This window comes from Microcaecilia unicolor, chromosome 8 (genome assembly GCF_901765095.1).
Source record: "Microcaecilia unicolor chromosome 8, aMicUni1.1, whole genome shotgun sequence".
Lineage (NCBI taxonomy): Eukaryota > Metazoa > Chordata > Amphibia > Gymnophiona > Siphonopidae > Microcaecilia > Microcaecilia unicolor.
Window position 1 is genome coordinate 75,182,399 of NC_044038.1, and position 19,520 is coordinate 75,201,918.

General features: G+C 44.4%; 1 protein-coding gene and 1 long non-coding RNA gene across 2 annotated transcripts in view; one reads left to right on the forward strand and one right to left on the reverse strand.

Moving 5' to 3' along the window:
• Window positions 1–6,367: 6,367 nt before the first annotated feature.
• On the forward strand, window positions 6,368–18,935 carry LOC115476677. The gene is made up of 3 exons (XR_003943217.1): window positions 6,368–6,452; window positions 18,558–18,561; window positions 18,923–18,935. It is a non-coding gene; the product is annotated as an uncharacterized LOC115476677 (long non-coding RNA).
• The window catches only part of LOC115476676 (phospholipase A2 inhibitor and Ly6/PLAUR domain-containing protein-like), a 68,185-nt gene continuing 55,110 nt past the window's right edge, over window positions 6,446–19,520 (reverse strand). Inside the window, exons 5-6 of the mRNA XM_030213186.1 lie at window positions 10,184–10,327; window positions 6,446–7,010 (exon numbers count right to left, since the gene is read on the reverse strand). Coding sequence (XP_030069046.1) covers window positions 6,826–7,010; window positions 10,184–10,327 — 329 coding nt within the window. The 3' untranslated portion in view covers window positions 6,446–6,825. The remainder of the gene's footprint in view (window positions 7,011–10,183; window positions 10,328–19,520) is intronic.

The window sequence follows — 19,520 nt, forward strand, 5'->3', positions numbered from 1 at the left end:
AATAAGTATTTGATCCCTTGCTGATTTTGTAAGTGTGCCCACTGACAAAGACATGAGCAGCCCATAATTGAAGGGTAGGTTATTGGTAACAGTGAGAGATAGCACATCACAAATTAAATCCGGAAAATCACATTGTGGAAAGTATATGAATTTATTTGCATTCTGCAGAGGGAAATAAGTATTTGATCCCCCACCAACCAGTAAGAGATCTGGCCCCTACAGACCAGGTAGATGCTCCAAATCAACTCGTTACCTGCATGACAGACAGCTGTCGGCAATGGTCACCTGTATGAAAGACACCTGTCCACAGACTCAGTGAATCAGTCAGACTCTAACCTCTACAAAATGGCCAAGAGCAAGGAGCTGTCTAAGGATGTCAGGGACAAGATCATACACCTGCACAAGGCTGGAATGGGCTACAAAACCATCAGTAAGACGCTGGGCGAGAAGGAGACAACTGTTGGTGCCATAGTAAGAAAATGGAAGAAGTACAAAATGACTGTCAATCGACAAAGATCTGGGGCTCCACGCAAAATCTCACCTCGTGGGGTATCCTTGATCATGAGGAAGGTTAGAAATCAGCCTACAACTACAAGGGGGGAACTTGTCAATGATCTCAAGGCAGCTGGGACCACTGTCACCACGAAAACCATTGGTAACACATTACGACATAACGGATTGCAATCCTGCAGTGCCCACAAGGTCCCCCTGCTCCGGAAGGCACATGTGACGGCCCGTCTGATGTTTGCCAGTGAACACCTGGATGATGCCGAGAGTGATTGGGAGAAGGTGCTGTGGTCAGATGAGACAAAAATTGAGCTCTTTGGCATGAACTCAACTCGCCGTGTTTGGAGGAAGAGAAATGCTGCCTATGACCCAAAGAACACCGTCCCCACTGTCAAGCATGGAGGTGGAAATGTTATGTTTTGGGGGTGTTTCTCTGCTAAGGGCACAGGACTACTTCACCGCATCAATGGGAGAATGGATGGGGCCATGTACCGTACAATTCTGAGTGACAACCTCCTTCCCTCCGCCAGGGCCTTAAAAATGGGTCGTGGCTGGGTCTTCCAGCACGACAATGACCCAAAACATACAGCCAAGGCAACAAAGGAGTGGCTCAGGAAGAAGCACATTAGGGTCATGGAGTGGCCTAGCCAGTCACCAGACCTTAATCCCATTGAAAACTTATGGAGGGAGCTGAAGCTGCGAGTTGCCAAGCGACAGCCCAGAACTCTTAATGATTTAGAGATGATCTGCAAAGAGGAGTGGACCAAAATTCCTCCTGACATGTGTGCAAACCTCATCATCAACTACAGAAGACGTCTGACCGCTGTGCTTGCCAACAAGGGTTTTGCCACCAAGTATTAGGTCTTGTTTGCCAGAGGGATTAAATACTTATTTCCCTCTGCAGAATGCAAATAAATTCATATACTTTCCACAATGTGATTTTCCGGATTTAATTTGTGATGTGCTATCTCTCACTGTTACCAATAACCTACCCTTCAATTATGGGCTGCTCATGTCTTTGTCAGTGGGCACACTTACAAAATCAGCAAGGGATCAAATACTTATTTCCACCACTGTAGGAATATATCTGCTGCATGGTGAGATCCAGAAGTTCTTGGAGGACTGATTATATGCAGTATGTATTAATCCTTCAAAACCTTCAAATAGTTAATTGGAAATACATGGCTTCTCAGCACGATGACTGCTGGATATGGGCACTAGCTTGTGTTTGAATTATGGGATATATTACTTATGTTTTCCAAATCCAAGCAATAGGCAGGTTACATTCAGGTACATGAGTTATTTCCCTGTTCAAGTGAACTTACAATCTAAATTGTACCTGAAGAAATGGAGGAAGAAGTGGTCTCCCAAGATCATACTGAGTGTCAGTGGAAACTGAAGCACAGTTTGAATTCTGGCTTCCCTTGTTTGCAACCTGCTTCTGTAACCACTAAGCTACTCCTCTGCTCCAGGTTGGCTCTCTTGGGTTCCACTTCTCATCTTAACATTTTACAGTGTAGGATGACTAACATATTTGGCAGTAAGGTTACCAGATTTAAAGGGACTGTCCCTGATTTGAGGCCTATGTCCCCTCAACTCTGTCTAACAACTGGCTGTCTCCAATTTCAGGGCTGATCGAGATGTAAGAGTTCTCTGGCCCACCACAGGTAAAGTGCAATAGAATACTGGTGACCAGTCATCAGGACTGGCTTAATTATTGGACCAAGTGAACACTGGCTCTGGGCACCAGTAATAAAGGACATCAAAATCCCCAGTTTCTGACATCACCACCAGTGCTTCATGTGGTCTAATGTTAAGCCTTCTATCCCCCCCCCCCCCCCACTCTTTCCTTCTCAGAGGTCCAACATCTCTCCCTCCATCCTTCTCCCTATTTAGCATCTCTCCTCCTTCTCTCTTCCCCCTTACCATGAGTCCGGCATTGCTCCCTCTCCTCTAACTCCCCCCCCCCCCCCCCCCCACGGTCCTGTAAATTTTATGTAAGTTGCTGGCAGCAGCAGCATGAAGACAGGCTACCTTTGGCCAGTCCCAGGTCTTCCCTCTGCAGTATCCCTCCCGCACAAAGGAAATTGCATCAAATGAGGCAAGATACAGCTGAGAGAAGACCCAGAGACTGACTAAAGGCAGCATGAAGCCTTCAAGCAATTCACATAAACTTTACAGACTGCTGGGGGGGAGGGAGGGAGAGAAGAGAAGGAGTGATGCTGAACTCAGGAGGGGGAAGAAAAGGGACAGAGAGATACTGAACTTTGAAAGGCAAGGAACCAATGGGGGAGGACATGCCAATCTGGGAAACGGGGGTGGGGCGCACCGAAGCAAGTTGGCTCAGGGCTCCAAAATCCCTTGAACCTAGCTCTGCCATTTGTGTCCTATCAATGCTTCCCCCTCCTTGTTCTGGCTGTTATCTTGTCCTCTTTATCCTTACTCCAAGCAGGCAGCAGGAACAATGCTTAACAGTATGTTAGATTTTTGTACCATGAGTGACCAGTTTCACACATGAAATTGACATGCTATAAAAAAAACTGTTCCTGCAGCCACCATTAGGGGAAGATGAGATTCTCTTGTGTTTATGCCAGACTCAGTTGATAAAGAACAGCTTCTTCCATTTCCACCATCCTGGCTAACATAAGTACATAAGTAATGCCACACTGGGAAAAGACCAAAGATCCATCGAGCCCAACATCCTGTCCACGACAGCGGCCAATCCAGGCCAAGGGCATCCGGTGAGCTTCCCAAACGTACAAACATTCTATACATGTTATTCCTGGAATTGTGGATTTTTCCCAAGTCCATTTAGTAGTGGTTTATGGACTTGTCCTTTAGGAAACCGTCTAGCCCCTTTTTAAACTCTGCTAAGCTAACCGCCTCCACCACGTTCTCCGGCAACGAATTCCAGAGTTTAATTACGCGTTGGGTGAAGAAAAATTTTCTCCGATGTTTTAAATTTACTACACTGTAGTTTCATCGCATGCCCCCAAGTCCTAGTATTTTTGGAAAGCGTGAACAGACGCTTCACATCCACCTGTTCCACTCCTCATTATTTTATATACCTCTATCATGTCTCCCCTCAGCCGTCTCTTCTCCAAGCTGAAAAGCCCTAGCCTCCTTAGTCTTTCTTCATAGGGAAGTCGTCCCATCCCCGCTATCATTTTAGTCGCCCTTCGCTGCACCTTTTCCAATTCTACTATATCTTTCTTGAGATGCGGCAACTAGAATTGAACACAGTACTCAAGGTGCAGTCGCACCATGGAGCGATATAACGGCATTATAACATCCTCACACCTGTTTTCCATACCTTTCCTAATGATACCCAACATTCTATTCGCTTTCCTAGCCGCAGCAGCACACTGAGCAGAAGGTTTCAGTGTATTATCGACGACGACACCCAGATCCCTTTCTTGGTCCGTAACTCCTAACGTGGAACCTTGCATGATGTACCTATAATGTGGGTTCTTTTTTCCCACATGCATCACCTTGCACTTGCTCACATTAAACGACATCTGCCATTTAGCCTCCCAGTCTCTTAAGGTCCTTCTGTAAGTTTTCACAATCCTGTCGCGAGTTAACGACTTTGAATAACTTTGTGTCATCAGCAAACTTAATTACCTCGCTAGTTACTCCCATCTCTAAATCATTTATAAATATGTTAAAAAGCAGAGGTCCTAGCACAGACCCCTGAGGAACCCCACTAACTACCCTTCTCCATTGTGAATACTGCCCATTTAAGCCCACTCTCTGTTTCCTATCCTTCAACCAGTTTTTAATCCACAATAGGACATTTCCTCCTATCCCATGACCCTCCAATTTCCTCTGTAGCCTTTCATGAGGTACCTTGTCAAACGCCTTTTGAAAATCCAGATACACAATATCAACCGGCTCCCCTTTGTCCACGTTTGTTTACTCCTTTAAAGAATTGAAGTAAATTGGTCAGGCAAGATTTCCCCACACAAAAGCCGTGCTGACTTGGACTCAGTAATCCATGTCCTCGGATGTGCTCTGTAATTTTGTTTTTGATAATAGTCTCTACCATTTTCCCCAGCACCGATGTTAGACTCACCGGTCTATAATTTCCTGGATCTCCCCTGGAACCTTTTTAAAAAATCGGCGTAAAAATTGGCCACCCTCCAATCTTCTGGTACCACGCTCGATTTTAAGGATAAATTACATATCACTAACAGCAGCTCCGCAAGCTCATGTTTCAGTTATATCAGTACTCTAGGATGAATACAGAAGATCAGAACAGATGTTCAGTGGCGTTCCTAGGGGGGGGGGGAGACGGTAAGTGCGGTCCGCCCCGGGTGCATGCCGCTGGGGGGGTGCCGGGCGTGCCTGTCCTCCGTTGTTCCATGCGTCTTCTCTGCCCCGGAACAGGTTACTTCCTGTTCCGGGGCAGAGAAGAAGCATGGAACAACGGAGGACAGGCGCGCGTGGCACCCCCCCAGTGGCGTGCACCCGGGGGGGGGTTCCTTCGTGGGGGGTCCTTGCGCGGGGGGGGTCTGCGCTGCATCCGGGGGGGCGCTGCACCCGGGGGCCGGGGCGCAACAGTGATCCGCCCCGGGTGTCAGCCCCCCTAGGAACGCCACTGCAGATGTTGAACCTGTTCCTCTTACAACTAGCTCCTCTCCCTCCTTCATGATTCAGATCAGTCATTGGACCTCAGGGAGGGAGAGTATCAAATAGGAGAAGCAAGTTTGAGGTACTCAGCTACCACCTAACCTTTTCTTCCATTGTTGCTGGGGAAGGAGGTGGAGGAAAGAGATCTGAAGGGCAGGCAGAAGGAGTAGGAGCAGCACTAGCCAACTTCGTTAAGGGGAGAGATTGAGGACCCAAGAGGGGGGAATAGGAGAGAGTGGGAAGAGGGTAGGAGTTTCACAGGGACTTGTGAGATAAGGGGAGAGAATGGTACTCAACAACTGGGGAGGGAGAAAGGAGACTCAGAGAACTCAGAGACTGGGTCAGAGGGGGAATAGTGAGGACTCCAAGACAGTGTTGGAGGAGAGCAGGGGTTGGGGTATTGGGGGCATAGTTGAAACTCAGGAGAGGAGCAGAAGCATAGCCAGGTTTTGATGTCAGGGGGAGCAGACCTTTTGTAAAATGGGCATCATTGCGAAACTGAAGAACTGATCTGCATAAGCACCATTTATTCAAAATCTGTTTCGGGGGGGGGGGGGGGGGGGGGGGGGGGGGGGGAGGGGATGCCGTTCCCCTAGAACCCCACCTAGCTATGCCTTTGGAGACAGTGGAGACTTTGACATTCAGGAGGGGAGAGAACAATAAGGATTTAGGAGCATAGGGATTCAGGGATTGGTGAGAAAGTATGAGGAGGTTAATGAGACAGCTGATGATGTGAGATGGGAATAAGAGGGTGGAGAAAGGCAGATGAAGGCTTAAGAGACAGGGTAAATAGAAGGGACTGGTGAAAGAGTGAGAGTTTATTTAAAGATTTGCTATACCATCTTTCAACACTTTAAAGCAAAACAGTTCACAATAATTGCAAAAAGGAACATAAAAACAAGATAAAAAGAAAACAATGTTTAGATGGGCAAGATAAAGTTAATAAATTCTAAGAAAAGCAGAAAAATGCGTGCCTCCCTTCACTCTTTCCTTTCATGATGATACTACTGCTGTCCATCTCTCTCCGTCTTCCCAGTTCCTCTGTTGCTCTCTCCCAGAGGATGAAGGGAAGAAAGGGAACCATAAGGAAGAGTTGGAAAGATGAGAAAAAGAGAAAGATGGAGAGGGAAAGAACAAGTCAGAAAAGGAAAGGAATGGAACATTCACCGTCAAGGTAAAGAAAGATGAAACAACTGGAAAATAAAAAGGAAGAATAGACAGCAATAAGGCAGAAAAAAAGAGGCAGACGGGGTGAATAAAGAAGGAAAAGCAGAGCAGAATATAAAACCAGAGACAGAAAAGGTTACAAGAATGTGAACCAAAATAAAACCTCTTGGAACCCAGTTCAAAAGTACTACAGCCAGCACATAGGGCCACAAACTACAGATGTGACAGCATGCTTCTGCCCATCTCATGGCATAGATTGGTATCCCAGGTTGGGCCCTGAAATTGGGGCTGGATAAAATTGATTGCAACAATGAGTGGTCTGCCTACTCCATTCCTGCACCCCCATACCTGGTTGCGAAAATCTCCAAATGCTCCAGATTAGGCCTTCAAAAATCTGGTAACCTTACTTTGAAGTAATAGACCACTAGGATTGTCAGAAGAAGCTTACTAACAGCTGGAAGAAAGTGACATTTAGAACACTTTTCAGTGGGAGAACCCAGAGAAGACCAGAAGAGGCCATTAGGAGAAAAGCTTCAGTAGTAGAAACCCAACAGCAGCTGGAAGAAAGAGACTGCATTGAAGTTGAGTGCTGCAGTTGCTTTTTGAGAAATTGATCACATGAATTGATTTCTCAGGGAAAGCAGCTTTTCCTCTAGAATCACTCATTTGTTCTGTAGCACAGCCACGCAGTTCAGTCACAAATCCTGCACAGAAAAGTAATATACATATTGTCAGTTTCACAGAGAAATAATACACATGTTCTCAGTTTCACCACCGGCATGTTATCAGTATCTCTGCGATCGAGTTATCTACATCTCGGCATGTCTGTACTCATGTTACTTACTTTTCAGTAAATAGTCAAATGGGAATTTGAAGTTATGCTAATACTCAATACGTTTCAGTTTTTAGGGTTTCATTGGGAAAAACTTTTCCAAAGGATTGCAAAGCTGCCAAATTACCAGCTCCAGGAGGGAGGTTTTTGGCCAGTCCTGTATTTCTGTCAACCTCAGCCTGATGCATTATGGGACCCACAGCACTGATTTCAATGGATAGACTCAGAGACTGTGAATTCTACAGTGCTCTGGGATGTAAGTTTAAAACAAGGACAGGCCAAAAAGTCTCCTTCCTGGAATGGATAACTTAGCAGCTTTGGGACTGACATCTCAACAGCTCATGAACAACACTGATTCATATCGTGGAAACAAACTAGAAGTGAGTGGTAAACCCTTCATCATTCTCCTGTGTTCCACCTTGGAGTGGAGGTGTTGCCTAGTGGTTAGTGCAGCAGACTTTGATCCTGTGGAACTGGGTTCAGGTCCAACTGCAGCTCCTTGTGACTCTGGGCAAGTTACTTAACCCTCCATTGCCCCAGGTACAAATAAATACCTGTATGTACTATATAAACCACTTTGAATGTTGCAAAAAAAAAAAAAAAAACCCATAGAAAAACAGTATCCTGCTTATAATCGAAAGAGAAAAACGCCTATATTTCGACCCAAATCGGGAGATAGACGTTTATCTCACAAAAACGAATAAATCGGTATAATCGAATGCCGATTTTAGACGTTTTCAACTGCACTCCGTGGCGGATGCGGACAAAGTTGACAGGGGTGTGTCGGAGGCGTGGTGAAGGCGGGACTGGGGCGTGGTTATCGGCCGAGGAGAGATGGGCGTCCTCGGCCGATAATCGAAAAAAGAAAGGCGTTTTTAACGAGAATTTAGGGCATTTTTGCTGGACCCTTTTTTTTCACGAGTAAGTCCCAAAAAAGTGCCCTAAATGACCAGATGACCACTACAGAGAATCGGGGATCACCTCCCCTGACTCCCCCAGTGGGCACTAACCCCCTCCCACCAAAAAAAAGAAGTTTAAAAACTTTTTTTTTCCAGCCTGTATGCGAGCCTCAAATGTGATACCCAGCTCCATCACAGCAGTATGCTAGTCACTGGAGCAGTTGTTAGTGGGTGCAGTGGACCCCAGGCCCATCACCCCCCTACCTGTTACACTTGTGGTGCGTAATACTGAGCCCTCCAAACCCCCCCAAAACCCACTGTACCCACATATAGGTGCCCCCCCTTCACCCCATGGGGCTATGGTAATGGTGTAGACTTGTGGGCAGTGGGTTTTGGGGGAGATTTGGGGGGCTCAGTGCACAAGGGAAAGCTGCTATGCCCTTGGGAGCTCGTTTATGGTTTTTCTTTGATTTGTAAAAGTGCCCCCTAAGGTGCCCGGTTGGTGTCCTGGCATGTGAGGGGGACCAGTGCACTACGACTCCTGGCCCCTCCCACGAACAAGTGCCTTGGATGTATTCATTTTTGAGCTGGGCGCTTTCGGTTTCCATTATCGCTGAAAAACAAAAGCACCCAGCTCAAAAACGAACACATCAAAGGCATTTGCCCCGCACAACCCATATTTTTGGGAAAAAATATGAACGTCCATTTTTTTTCGAAAATACGGTTTGTCCCGCCCCTTCAGGTACCCGTTATCGGAGATAAACGCCCATTGAGATAGGCGTTTTCATTCGATTATGCCCCTCTCTGTCAATTACATATTAACATAGTAAATGATGGCAGATAAAGACCTGTATGATCCATCCAGTCTGCCCAACAAGATAAACTCATTTTACATGGTATGTGATACTTTATACCAGGGGCGTATCTGCGTGGGGCCTCAGGGGCCTGGGCCCCCGCAGATTTCGCCCTGGACCCCCCTACCGCTGCCAACCCTCCCCCTCCGTTGCTCGCCTACCTTCGCTGGCGGGGGACCCCAACCCCCGCCAGCCGAGGTCCGCGTCCTCCTGCCGCTGCCGGCTGCCTTTGGTCCTTTCATTTGTCCATTGAAGCTAGCGCCGACGAAAGTTTCTTTTGAGTCTGACGTCGCTGCACGTTGTACGTGCAGGACGTCAGGCTCAGAAAATGTTTCTGAGTCTGACGTCCTGCACGTACAACGTGCAGCGACGTCAGAGTCAAAAGAAACTTTCGTCGGCGCCAGCTTCAATGGACAAATGAATGGACCAAAGGCAGCCGGCAGCGGCAGCGGCAGGAGGACGCGGACCTCGGCTGGCGGGGGTTGGGGTCCCCCGCCAGCGAAGGTAGGCAAGCAACGGAGGGGGAGGGTTGGAAATGGTAGCAGCTGGGGGGAGGGGGATCGGCAATGGCAGCGGCGGCGGCGGCGGCGGCGGCGGCGGGGGGGGGGGCTATAATGTGCCCCCTCACTCTGGCCTTGGCCCCCCCTACCGCCGCAGTTCAGATACGCCCCTGCTTTATACCCGAGTTTGATTTGTCCTTGCCATTCTCAGGGCACAGACTATAGAAGTCTGCCCAGCACTGTTGTTGTACTAAGTTCTGAAGCTAATGTTGAAACCCCTTAAAATTTACACTCCAGCCCATCCCTATCTATTCTGTCACGATCAGAGCGTAGACTGTAGAAGTCTGCCCAGCACCGGTTTTGCTTCCCAATTACCGGCGTCACCACCTAATCTCCGCTAAGATTCCGTGGATCCATTCCTTCTAAACAGGATTCATTTATGTTTTTCCCACGCATGTTTGAATTCCATTACCGTTTTCATCTCCACCACCTCCCGCGGGAGGGCAGTCCACATATCCACCACCATCTCTGTGAAAAAATACTTCCTGATATTACTCCTGAGTCTGCCCCCCTTCAACCTCAATTCATGTCTTCTAGTTCTACTGCCTTCCTGTCTCCAAAAAAGGTATGTTTGCGGATTAACACCTTTCAAATATTTGAACATCTGTATCATGTCACCCCCGTTTCTCCTTTCCTCCAAGGTATACACATTCAGGTCAGCAAGTCTCTCCTGAACATTCCCTTTCCTTAGGTAAACTCAAGTGCCCAATACTCAATTGTATGGTCTCATACCTCTCTTTACTACATCAAACTGGATACATTCCGTTTCCTCCCCTCTGCAGCTCATTGTTTCCTCCTCATCACAGGAGTTGGCGTTCATTGAAGAAAAGCAAGATGGACAGGTTTGCCCATTCAAAGTAGTATTTACTGAAAGCACTAAGAAAGGGTAAAACCAGAATCAAATTTCTGGCTCAGGGTTTTCAGACAACATTAGGTCAACAGGTACAAGCTGAATTAAACCTTTCCTCCCCACCTCCCTCCAGTTTTCAATACAGCCACTTTGCTCAGGAAATCAGAGTTATAAATCCAGACATGCAATGGAAAAAGGGCAACCTGCTGGACTAGTTAAAAAAGAAGCCTGTGTTATCTGTTCTTTACAACCTGGAGTCAGATGATCACTCTTAGAGGTTGGTGTAATAAAACCTGAAAAAATACAGTTTTTGACTCCTGATATAGCAGTGCAGTAAGGAAATAATATCCAAATATATCATGAGTTTAAAAAAACATACTAATGTGAAGCCCCATTTTAGACAGAATGTAGAAACTGGATTTGAAATCAGGGTCCAGAGGTATGCAGCTCTGGTAGTATTTTAGAATAGGATCTGCCAACCTAGTGCCTGATCTAAAATATTTTCAGGAATGGGCCTGTGTGTACCAGTTATGTGTGATGGAAATATTGATTTGACAAAAATGAATGGGGTTAATACTCAAAAGGGTTTAACCACTCTCTTGAGTCTACCAGTATTGGATATTCAGCGGCACTTAACTGTTAGTGCCACTGAATTTCCCTACTAACTGGCTATCCTCTAACCAGCTATGTTAGGGCCGGGTTGGGGGGGGTGGACCATCAACTCAGCTAGTTAGCATCACCGCTAACGGGCTAAGTGAGCACACAAAGTTAGGACAGCAAAACGGCTTTCCTAATTTTATATGCTAACTAGGCACTGCTCTGAATATTGGCCAGTGCCCAGTTAACTTCTTGGTTAACCCTCATACCTAGACATTCATTTCTAGAAGCTGCGCATGCCTTGACACTGAATATCTAGGGTTAGGTCATCCTGTGGCTGGAAATGGCTTACAAGCTGCTTACTGCCACATTACATGCTTCTAATGTGGATAACATCAATGGAGGAAACACAGCTACAAAGATGTCTATGCGCCGACACATAGGCTTTTCTAGAAGTCCCAAGCTTTAGACATATTATACTTGATGTGATGTATACAGGAATTCAATGTTTATGGTTATAGGTCCATCGCTTTGGAACTCATTGTCATTAGGCCTACGTCAGAATGAATCTATTCTTTCTTTTCGCAATCAATTGAAAGCCTATTTCAGCAGGCTTTTTCTTGATTTTGAATTCTACTAAGTGATTTGCTTGTTGTATTTTATTTGTTCAATATTATTGATTTTAGTATTTTGTTCTTATGTTACTTTGTAAGTTGTTAGTTGTGTTTTGATTATGTATGTTTATTTGTAAATTGCCTAGAGTGATAGATAGGCGGGGTATAAAAGATTCTAAATAAATAAAAGTGCGTACCATTTTGGAATCATACACATCTATATGTTGCCAATTAAGAATATAGCCTGCTAAGGTTCAGCACGGTTCCTTTCAGGCGACATTAAAAAACGCTGGGAGATTAAGGGAGCAATCACTCCAATCCTTCATTTGGAGCACTGCCAAACTGAGCACATTTCTGAAACCTAGACATCCCCAGAAGCAGCTGTAAATCCCAACATTGATGTCTATAGTCATAGATGTGCATTCACCTTCTGAAATGGGGAATACATGTGCATCGTTTGTTCCTGTCCTAGTCCCACTCAAACAACGCCCCCTTTGCATTGTGCATACATTACACATTTAGATACATATCTGGCTTTCTAAAACTGGTTTCCAAATGTGTATGTGATATACCCATCTAAAATGACTGCCAAAATGTGGGTGCAGAGACATGACTAAAAGAGGCAAGAAGCCTACTAGACTTTCTACATCAGACAGTGAGCTAAATTGCTAACTTTATTAGTAATGTTACCTTCGGTGGCATGAGGTGGAAGAAAAGTCTAACTCACAAATCTAAGTATTAAATTGAAAAAAAAACCTTGAAGACACCATGTTGTAGCCTGAGATCCTTGAGTCAGATGGACTCTTCCCCAGGAACCCTGAGTCAAAGACCCTAGGCTCCTGTGACCACTAAGCCATAAATCAGGAACCCTAGTGTTCAGCCTTTGATTTTTAGGATTGGAAATTTAACTCATGAGTCAGAGATACAGTTAATTCACATTTCTGGGGTTCCTGGGTGTAGTGGTCCACCATGGATCTAGGTGATCTGAATCTAGGATCCCCAGTACTCAGGAACTTCAGGTCCAGAATTATGCTGGCATTGTATCAGCACCACTAGTTTTCAGTTACATTTCATATTCAATTTAAAATATTGATTCTTGCCCATAAAGCCATTTACATTAATACTTCCCCTTACTGGATTTGCACACACAACTTAAGTCATACTATATAGAATCTGGGAGAAAATGCAGTCCTATATTTATACAGTTATTGATAATCGGTTAAGTGCTAAATATCGCATTTAACTGACTATGTTTTTGCTGGCTCCATATACCCAGAAATTCAATGCTAGAGTACAGACATGGCCCTGCTTTGAATTTCTCGGTATAACATCAGCGGTGGTCAACAAAATGCTGATTGCCACTGGCTGAATATTGGACCCTTTGTTTTTAGCCCGAAAGGTGGTATATCAAGTAAAAGTAATCGTAGCCATAACTCTTCTTCGTATAAAGTTATGCTTCTCTGTTTGACTGTTGGACATAGGTACTTAGGCTGACTGAAAACAGGTATAAAGTTATGTGTATAGCTTATACGCATAACTTTATTACTTTACTTCACCCCTGACTCAGGGCTTGAATTTCCAGCATTAAAAAAAAATGTGAACTAAGCTTTCAGGGCTTTAATGTATCTTTATGCATAGGAAAGTTACAGCTAATCCCTTCATATAAATGGAATTTGCATAGAGACATGCTAATTTTAACACACCTTCTTAAGCTTATGTGGACTAAAAATAAATCATGATTAAAGTTTAATTTAAAAAAGAGTGAAATGTTTCATCAGCTTGTTAGTGGGTTAAAACAAGAGCTAATTACTGTTAGCAACCTATCAACCAAAATGTAACTACTTGTGATGGACTATGTGTGGGACCACTGCGTGTTCAGGGGACCCCTGTATGTGCATATCTGTTTTTATTTCTCCAGTGTTGTAATACTTGCTGAGTTCAGTTTCTTGGGGTACCCATTTTTATTTCTATTTGTGATACCTTGTTCTGTATTTGGAGAAGGTCTGTCTGTGTGTGAAGAAGTCATTTAAAGTTGTTTTATGTTTTTCCCTTGTGGTGCTGCCAACTAAAGTGGCTTGAGCTAAGAAAAGAGCTCCCTTCTCTGCAGTGGATTTAGTGGTAGTAGGCTGATGAGACCAGTCTGATGCTAGGGCTGGGTAAAGGGGGCTGGGGGCTAACAAGGGAGCAGGTGAAAGATGGGAGCTGGGGCTTGGAGATGGGCTTGATACGGGAATGGGAGGAGGGCATTGGTGGTAGGAGAAGGAGGAGAAGGACAGATATTGTTGGAAGAGGGAGAAACAGGCATATGCAGGAGAAGGTGAAGATGGAGAGGCACAGAGATGGATGCTGGGGTTAAGGTGGAAGAAAGTAGTAGAAAAATATTGGAGGAGGTGAGTGGATGCTGGGGAAGTGGAGAAGGAAATATGGGAGAAAAGGTAGGGACAGTGGCTGCTGGGGAAAAAGAGGACTACAAAGGGTGCTTGAAGGATAAAATAAAAGGTGACATGTGAGAGTGGGTGGAAATAGGGGAGGTAAAATGGGGTAATATATAAGAAAGGGACTGGAGGTGGGGGAGATGAAAAATAGGGATGATATAAGAGGCAGAGATTGATGAGGTCTGGAAGGCAATGAATACAGGTTCTGGAAATGGGAGACTGGAAAGTGAGTGAAATTCAGGGATTAGGAGACTAGAGAAGGAATGAGGGAGAAGGGATCAGAGGTGAAGGGGAGAAAGTGGAAAGCTGAGAAGTAGGTGAAAGAGGAGACCAAGGATTGTGGAGAGAAAGAGGGATGAAATCTAGTTACAAGTTCATAAAAAGGCAGGTCAGAGAAATTGAGACAAAAATGAAACAAAAGGATCAGTATCAGAGTTAGTTATAAGGAAGAAGACAGGACAGTGAAGAAACAGAAAATGGAAATAAGATCCTGGAAAGGGACTTGGAGAAAAGCAACAACAGGAGAGACCAGGATTATAAAATGGTCAGAAAACAAGGATACACATAAGTTTATTTTTGGTATTCAGAGAAAGATAATTTCAGCTTTGAAAATGTGCACTTGTATTTTGTTCTGTACTGAAGGAAATACATCTCTGTTTTTCAGGGGCTTTATTGCTCAGTCTGGTTTCTTTTGTCTTCCATTTAACTTTTTTTGTCTATATTATGTTTCAAGTTTATAATCTCATATTTATTTGGTAAGTGGCCTGTGTTAACCTTGTGTAACAGGGATGAGGGATTCAGTTGATATGTAGATTCTGTATAGGAATCTGTAGCGATCTGTCCTTTTCTGGGTGAAAAGGAGCCTGCCGCCCCCTATACTTAATAAAAGACCCTCACTACCAATCCCTGGAGGTGTGATGGTGTTCTAGAGCATTTGCAGTGCTAACTTCGTTGGTAGGGTTAGTGCAGTTTGAGTCCTTTATTTGATGCCAGTATGGTAAGCTTTGGTTAATTTCTGTTTGCAAGGTTTTGTTTTGCATCACATATTATTTGGTAGTGGAGGGAGTTTGTGTTGCTGTCACTGATTTGACACCAGAGATTGAATGTTGAGTTGTAAAGTGAAACATTCTATTTTTGCGCTGTACCTCTTGTTGGGAGAGTTTTATTGGTTGATCTGGGAATGCTCCATGAATGAATAATCATACTCTATATTCTCTGTGAATACTTGTGCTCCTTACCCTAGGCCTCAGTGGTTTGCAACTAGATCCTGGTGGCCACTAGCACCAGAGGGCTCAACCCTGATGGAATGAACAAGACATGTTTTTTTTTTGTGTGTGTGGTTTGACTCCATTAGGCTGTTCCACTTTGGTTTTATGTGCATATGGTTTATGTATTTTCATGATTTTGTGATAAATTTAATTGCTTGGCTCCTGTCAGTTTGTAATTTTCTATCACTGTCAACCACCTTACTCCCTGATTGTAGCTCTGAGAGGGAGTTTGGGGGGGCAGGATGTGGGGGCGCCATCTCATCCCTCGCCTCAGGCAATAGATTGCCTTGAGCCACTCCTGATGTGCACTGAACATGAATTCTATAAATAGCTGGTATACATGTTTGTGCCTAACTGTAAGTATTCTATAAGAAGTGGGCATAAGTGCCAGGTATGCCCCTGTCTTGCCTAGGCCCCTCCCAGCCCCCTCCCTCTCCAACAGTTGCACTGTATGGAAAATATGCCCACATTTTATAAAATACTGATTCTGTAACTACTAGTCAGTGCCAATTAACACCAAATATAGCCAGTAATTGCTTGTTAAAGCCAAGAGGAGTGGCCTAGTGGTTAGGGTGGTGGACTTTGGCCCTGAGGAACTGAGTTCAATTCCCACCTCAGGCACAGGCAGCTCCTTGTGACTCTGGGCAAGTCACTTAACCCTCCATTGCCCCATGTAAGCCGCATTGAGCCTGCCATGAGTGGGAAAGTGCGGGGTACAAATGTAAAAAAAAAAAATTATTTGATTATTACACATGCAACTGATTTTAATATATAACTTGGCCATGCAACTTTCTGTGGTTAGTATCAAGTTGGGTGCGCAAGTTTATTGAATGATGAGCAGTATGGTGCCATATGTTACTAACAGAGCAAATAGCATGGAGCAGTTAATGCCAACTCAGTAGTTGGCATTAAGTGCATCCATGTTGTCTGCATCATAGCTAACATACAGTAAGTGTACTGTCTCTCTGTTAATAATATGGGAAGATGCTGGTCATGTGATTTACATTTGTATCTCAGATGAACATAGAAATCCCCGATGCTAGAAAGCAGGGATTTAAACATGCAAATCTGCAATTCATGCATATGACAATAGGACATGGTTTGGACAGGGCTAATTAATGCATGTATATTCCCCATTTCAAAAGGAGAATGCACATCTGTGTCTATCGAGATCACTGTTGGGATTTATAGTTGCCCCCAGGCCCATCTTGATTTTTGAAAAGTCTTTGTTTTGGGCAAAACTCTACTGTAAGACATTATGGGAGGTTGCACCTTCATACCCCAGTGTTTTGTCTGCCCACCACAATCAATTGTGCTGAATGATTGTGGGCTCTGTACTAAGTTCTGACACTTAGGCGTGTAAGTTGCTATGCTGACCCTCTGCTGTTCTAAATATTGGCAGCACTTAGATATGTAGGGGCTCAATATTCACATCATTTACAGTGGTGGAAATAAGTATTTGATCCCTTGCTGAGTTTGTAAGTTTGCCCACTGACAAAGACATGAGCAGCCCATAATTGAAGGGTAGGTTATTGGTAACAGTGAGAGATAGCACATCACAAATTAAATCCGGAAAATCACATTGTGGAAAGTATATGAATTTATTTGCATTCTGCAGAGGGAAATAAGTATTTAATCCCTCTGGCAAACAAGACCTAATACTTGGTGGCAAAACCCTTGTTGGCAAGCACAGCGGTCAGACGTCTTCTGTAGTTGATGATGAGGTTTGCACACATGTCAGGAGGAATTTTGGTCCACTCCTCTTTGCAGATCATCTCTAAATCATTAAGAGTTCTGGGCTGTCGCTTGGCAACTCGCAGCTTCAGCTCCCTCCATAAGTTTTCAATGGGATTAAGGTCTGGTGACTGGCTAGGCCACTCCATGACCCTAATGTGCTTCTTCCTGAGCCACTCCTTTGTTGCCTTGGCTGTATGTTTTGGGTCATTGTCGTGCTGGAAGACCCAGCCACGACCCATTTTTAAGGCCCTGGCGGAGGGAAGGAGGTTGTCACTCAGAATTGTACGGTACATGGCCCCATCCATTCTCCCATTGATGCGGTGAAGTAGTCCTGTGCCCTTAGCAGAGAAACACCCCCAAAACATAACATTTCCACCTCCATGCTTGACAGTGGGGACGGTGTTCTTTGGGTCATAGGCAGCATTTCTCTTCCTCCAAACACGGCGAGTTGAGTTCATGCCAAAGAGCTCAATTTTTGTCTCATCTGACCACAGCACCTTCTCCCAATCACTCTCGGCATCATCCAGGTGTTCACTGGCAAACTTCAGACGGGCCGTCACATGTGCCTTCCGGAGCAGGGGGACCTTGCGGGCACTGCAGGATTGCAATCCGTTATGTCGTAATGTGTTACCAATGGTTTTCGTGGTGACAGTGGTCCCAGCTGCCTTGAGATCATTGACAAGTTCCCCCCTTGTAGTTGTAGGCTGATTTCTAACCTTCCTCATGATCAAGGATACCCCACGAGGTGAGATTTTGCGTGGAGCCCCAGATCTTTGTTGATTGACAGTCATTTTGTACTTCTTCCATTTTCTTACTATGGCACCAACAGTTGTCTCCTTCTCGCCCAGCGTCTTACTGATGGTTTTGTAGCCCATTCCAGCCTTGTGCAGGTGTATGATCTTGTCCCTGACATCCTTAGACAGCTCCTTGCTCTTGGCCATTTTGTAGAGGTTAGAGTCTGACTGATTCACTGAGTCTGTGGACAGGTGTCTTTCATACAGGTGACCATTGCCGACAGCTGTCTGTCATGCAGGTAACGAGTTGATTTGGAGCATCTACCTGGTCTGTAGGGGCCAGATCTCTTACTGGTTGGTGGGGGATCAAATACTTATTTCCCTCTGCAGAATGCAAATAAATTCATATACTTTCCACAATGTGATTTTCCGGATTTAATTTGTGATGTGCTATCTCTCACTGTTACCAATAACCTACCCTTCAATTATGGGCTGCTCATGTCTTTGTCAGTGGGCAAACTTACAAAATCAGCAAGGGATCAAATACTTATTTCCACCACTGTAAGTACATAAGTATTGCCATACTGGGAAAGACCAAAGGTCCATCAAGCCCAGCATCCTGTTTCCAACAGTGGCCAATCCAGATCACAAATACCTGGCAAGATCCCAAAAAAGTACAAAACATTTTATACTGCTTATCCCAGAAACAGTGGATTTTCCCTCAGTTCACTGAATAATAGTCTATGGACTTTTCCTTTAGGAAGCCGTCCAATCCTTTTTAAAACTCCACTAAGCTAACCGCCTTTACCACATTCTCTGGCAACGAATTCCAGAGTTTAATTATACGTTAAGTGAAGAAAAATTTTCTCAGATTTGTTTTAAATTTACTACATTGTAGCTTCATCGCATGCCCCCTAGTTCTAGTATTTTTGGGGCTGAGTGCATACATTTTTACTCAGAAATTCATTTAAATATAGGAGCATAAAAGGTGGGTGACACAGGGGCAGATTTAGGGTAGAGAAAAGAAGCTAGGTGCTTAGCACTGATTTTCAGTTCCAGGCTCATAAATTGGACTCATAAATCTAGGCAAACAAATACCAGGCCTGAATTAATGAGCATAACGTTTAAGCTCCTAAATTAAGATGAATTTTAGCTGAGAAGTTATGCTTCTAAGTTTGGCTGAAGTAGGGCACAAATTTAGGCAGCTAACGTAGGAGCATAAATTTAAGAGCTCAGCATTTTCTGAATATTGGGCCTGTTGAGAATGGCAAACATACATGTTTACTTGTTGGCACTTACTTGTCTAGGCTCTGAAATATCCATATACACAGGTAAGTTCTGACACTTAGGTGTGTAAGTTGCTATGCTGACCCTCTAGCTGTTCAAAATATTGATAACTATAAAATGGCTGCCCCCTGTTGCATATAGCTGGCACATACACATTCATTCTTGCATGTATTTTAGACAATGACAGACACTTTTTCTAAAATGCTACCAGAATTTGACATGTTGCAACCTTAGCATCTGAATTCTAAGTTCTATTTAAAATCTGTTGTAGAAGCTTTGCAGTTACTAGGTATTCATTTTAGCCAATACATGTCAACAGCTAAATTTTAATGTACATTAGCAAAGAGGCCCCAAGTGTCACTCAGACAAATTGAACACATCACGCATACCCAGTCGTTCCTCAGGATATCATTGCAAACCCTGTGAAACCCTGTTGATGTTATCCAGCACAAATCATTTTTTGTTGCTGCAGTGCTCCTTGATTTTAGTCTGCTCCTGAAAGAGTTGTGCCTATATAATTTTGCTTTTTTTTTTTTTCATGAGTGGA